The 4,509-nt window shown below is 51.8% G+C and overlaps 1 protein-coding gene across 1 annotated transcript in view; it reads right to left on the bottom strand.

Moving 5' to 3' along the window:
• Positions 1-6: 6 nt before the first annotated feature.
• LOC100539075 (transcription factor 4-like) overlaps positions 7-4,509 on the bottom strand; it is a 4,602-nt gene continuing 99 nt past the window's right edge. Inside the window, exons 1-5 of the mRNA XM_031557628.1 lie at positions 4,416-4,509; positions 3,678-3,810; positions 3,215-3,282; positions 2,757-2,835; positions 7-2,492 (exon numbers count right to left, since the gene is read on the bottom strand). The exon at positions 4,416-4,509 is cut by the window's right edge and continues 99 nt beyond it. Of these exons, the coding sequence (XP_031413488.1) occupies positions 2,371-2,492; positions 2,757-2,835; positions 3,215-3,282; positions 3,678-3,810; positions 4,416-4,509 (496 nt within the window). The 3' untranslated portion in view covers positions 7-2,370. The remainder of the gene's footprint in view (positions 2,493-2,756; positions 2,836-3,214; positions 3,283-3,677; positions 3,811-4,415) is intronic.

The following is a 4,509-nucleotide window of genomic DNA, read 5'->3' as shown; positions in this document are numbered from 1 at the left end:
CACACACACAAAAAAGTAGAAATAAAGGAGAAACTGGAACTCAATTCCACCCCCTGCCTGCCTGTGGGACCGCACCTGAAAGAGCTTGAAGGACTCCGGGATGGTGAGCAGCACACATCCATGGTTGAGGACCAGCACCCATCCCTGGGTATCGGCCAGAACCCAAACTGGACCACAGACCAGCACCCATCTTCAGCCAAAGACCAGCACCCATATCTGGTCAGTGACCAGCACCCATCCTGAGGCAACAACCAGCACCCATCCTCGGGCAATGGCCAGCACCCATCTTCAGCCAATGAGCAGCACTCATCCATGGCCAACAGCCAGCACCCATCCTTGGGAAATGATCAGCACCCATCCTTGGCCAATGAGCAGCACCCGTATTTGACTACTGACCAGCACCCATCCCTGGCTATTCACCAGCACCCATCCGTGGGCTATGAGCAGCACCCATCTTTGTCTTATTGACCAGCACTCATCCTTGGCAACTGATCAGCACCCATCCTTGGTCAACGAGCAGCACCCATCCTGGGTCAACCTCCAGCACCCATCCTTGGCCAATGACCAGCTCCCATCCTGGGCCAATGAGCAGCACCCATTTTGAGTCAACATCCAGCACCCATCCTTGGGCAATGGCCAGCACCCATCTTCAGCCAATGAGCAGCACCCATCCTGGGCCAATGAATAGCACCCATCCATGGCCAACAACCAGCACCCATCCTTGGGAAATGATCAGCATCCATCCTTGGGCAATGAGCAGCACCCATCTTCAGACAAAGACCAGCACCCATCCTTGGTCAACGACCAGCACCCATATTTGGTCAGTGACCAGCACGCATCCTGGGTCAACAACCAGCACCCACCCTTGGGCAATCGTCAGCACCCACCTTCAGCCAATGAGCAGCACCCATCCTGGGTCAACAACCAGCACCCATCCCTGGCTATTGACCAGCACCCAAACTGGACCACAGACCAGCACCCATCTTCAGCCAAAGACCAGCACCCATCCTTGGTCAACGACCAGCACCCATATTTGGCCAGTGACCAGCACCCATCCATGGCCAATGAGCAGCACCCATCCATGGGGAATGAGCAGCATCCATCTTCAACCAAAGAGCAGCACCCATATTTGGCCAGTGAGCAGCACCCATCCATGGCCAATGAGCAGCACCCATCTTGAGTCAATAACCAGCACCCAACCTTGGGCAATGAGCAGCACTTATCCTTGGCCAACCAGCACCCATCCTTGGGCAATGAGCAGCACCCATCTTCAGCCAAAACCAGCACCCATCCTTGGCTACTGACCAGCACCCAAACTGGGCCAGCAACCAGTATCCCTCCTGGGTCAGAGATCAGCACCCATCTGGGGCCAGAGACCAGCACCCATCCTTGACCAATGAGCAGCACCCATCCTCAGACAATGAGCAGCACCCAGCCTGGGTCAACATCCAGCACCCATCTTTGGCTACTGATCAGCACCCAAACTGGGCCAGTGAGCAGCACCCATCCTTGGCCAATGAGCAGCACCCATCCTTGGCCAATGAGCAGCACTCATCCTTGGCTATTGACATGCACCCAAACTGGGCCAGTGACCAGCACCCATCCTCAGGTAATGATCAGGATCCACTGTGGTTCAACGACCAGCGCCCATCCTGAGTCAACAACCAGCACCCATCACTGGCCAACAAGCAGCAGCCATCCCTGACTACCAACCAGCACCATCCTCAGCCAGTGACCAGCACCCATATTCAGCCAAAGACCAGCATCCACCTTTGGCAAAATACCAGCACCCATCCCTGGTTGCTGATCAGCACCCATCTTGGGCTAACAAGCAGCACCCATCTTTGGGAAATGATCAGCATCTATCTGTGACCAAAGCCCAGCACCCATGCCGGGTCAATAACCAGCACCCATCTTCAGCCAAAGACCAGCACCCATCCTTGGCCAATGAGCAGCACCCATCTTTGGCCAGTGACCAGCACCCATCCTTGGCCAATGAGTAGCACCCATCCTTGGCCAGAGATCAGCACCCATCTTCTGCTACTGACCAGCACCCATCCTTGGCTATAGACCAGCACCCAAACTGGGCCAGTGAGATGCATCCATCCTGCCTGACCAGCACCCATCCTGAGTCAACAAGTAGCACCCATGCTGGGCCAAAGAATAGCATCCATCCTTGGGCAACGAGCTGCACCCATCCTGGATCACCAACCAGCACCCATCCTTGTCCAACCTGAAGGAGCCGCATCACGCTGGTGGGCTCCAAAACTTCGTCCACCTCGAGGCCCAAATTTGCCTACCGAAAGCAAAACCTGCGTGTGGAGGGGGGAGGGTATGGATGAGAAATGGAACAAAAAGGAGAGCAATTAATTAACCCCGAGGAGGAGGAAGAGGAGGTCGTCGATGGAAACATACCAAAGAGTGTAAGGGACCTTCATAATTGGGAGATGATGACGCTTGACCTCCATTTCTAGACCAAACAGCTGTGCCTGCTAACAGCAAAATCGGAATTACCGTTAGAAAGGTGCAAAGGAAAACTGTTTCAAGCTACTTTTTTGTGGGTTTTTTTTTTTGGTTCAAGGTGGGAGGGAAGGGATGAGGATTTGAGGTGGAAAAGGAGAAAATCGGCAGCGCGATGGCGACATGGGATGGCGTGGCTCCGGCGGGGCGGATTCGGGGTGAATCTTCCCCCAATTTTAAAAAAAAGAAAAAAAAGCAACCCGTGGTTTAAAAAGAGAATATTGTAACAACAATACCTGAGAGAGAAGGGGGAGAACCGACAGGAGTTGAAGGATTTGATGGGAAGCTGGTGTTGGTGTGATCTGGAGAATAGATCTTTAATAAGAGACGATACACGGTTAATCGGGAGGCAGCGCAAACGGACGCGGTGAAAAACGCGGACCGGCCTCGTGATGCAAATAAAGTGATTAACATGGCTTAGATAAAACAACGCGGCCCTTTGATGGGTACCGGAGTCGCTAATTAATCTCGTTAAGAGAGTCTTTGGTAAATGGAGCATCGAAACGGGTGCGAAACCAAAATGGAAACCGAAAAGTAAAGAGGCTCTCATGAGAACTCAATGGAACCCACTGTGCCCAGAAAATAACCATGGCGGACCTCTAAGGTCCTTTTTGCTGCTCATCTTCTCAACCTCCAGGCTCCCAATTCTAATTAAAACGGGCTAATTAGGGTGCTGAAAGCAAGAGGTCCTTACAGATGCAAGTGCTTTCCCCAGCGCATCGCCAGTCTGCGAGCTGCCGGCCGCCCCGCTTCCTCTGTTGGCTGGAAAACAAGAGATCCAGTGTGAAAACAGATGGGAAAATAGCACACATATTTATCTTCCAGGACCTTTCCAACCCAACCCATTTCATTGCCCTTTCACTATTTCACCTTCAAGGACCTTTCTAACCCATCTCATTTCATCATCCTACAGCTCTTTCACCTTCCAGGACCTTTCCTACCCAAAACCTTTCATTATCCTTCAGCCCTTTAATCTTTAAGGACCTTTCCAACTCAACTACTCCAATCCTCCTCTATATATCAGAACTATTCCAACCCATCTGCCCACTCAACACCTTTTTCATCTTCAAGGACCCTTTCAACTCAATCCCCTTTCCGGTCGCTTCGAAACGAATTGCATATTTGTGCTCATTAGCATGAATTAATCCGCCTCTCACCCATGATCCCATCTGTCCCGTTGGCTGGAGGGGTGCAGGACGAGGCGCTGTAGTGATTGGTGCCGCTGCGGTGAAAGGTGGACATCGGAGGAAGACTGGAATTGATGTCTGCTGACGAGTGCGATGGGTAGCTCTGCAAAAACAGCCATTGGAATTAACTACGACCCTTCCAGGACCTTCCCATCCCTACCTTTCCATGCTTTACTCATCTTTCAGGACCGTTCCAACCCATTTTTTCATCCCTAGGCTCTTTAAGAATCCTCCCAACGCAAACATAAAATAGCTCCAACACCTTTAAGGACCCTTCCAAACCAACTCGATCACCCAACAACTTTCTAACCTTCCAAGACCTTCCCAATCCATCATCCTATGCCTCTTTAATCTTTCAGGACCCTTCCAACCCAAAAAGCCTACAGCTTTCTCACCCTATAAAACCCATCCAACCCTACACAACCATCCTACAACTCTTTCACCTTCCAGGACCCACCCAACCCAACCACCTCATACTCCTTTTCGACCTTCCAGGATCTTCCCAACACTTTATCATCATCCTATGCCTCTTTAATCTTTCAAGACCCTTCCAACCCAACAATCCTACAACTTTCTTATCCTATAAAACCCATCCGACCAACACAACCATCCTACACCTCTTCCACCTTCCAGGACCCACCCAAACCATCCACCCCACTCCTTTTTCACGTTCCAGGACCCTCCCAACCCCTTTGGTCACCCCATTACCAGTCGGTCGTGGGGATGCAGACTGCAGTAGCTGCCGGACTGCGGGAGGTGCGAGGAGTTGCCCAGCATCCCCCCATAACCAGATTGGTTCATC

The sequence above is a fragment of the Meleagris gallopavo genome, unplaced genomic scaffold (assembly GCF_000146605.3).
Source record: "Meleagris gallopavo isolate NT-WF06-2002-E0010 breed Aviagen turkey brand Nicholas breeding stock unplaced genomic scaffold, Turkey_5.1 ChrUn_random_7180001881414, whole genome shotgun sequence".
Lineage (NCBI taxonomy): Eukaryota > Metazoa > Chordata > Aves > Galliformes > Phasianidae > Meleagris > Meleagris gallopavo.
This window is presented reverse-complemented; position numbering and strand designations above follow the sequence as displayed.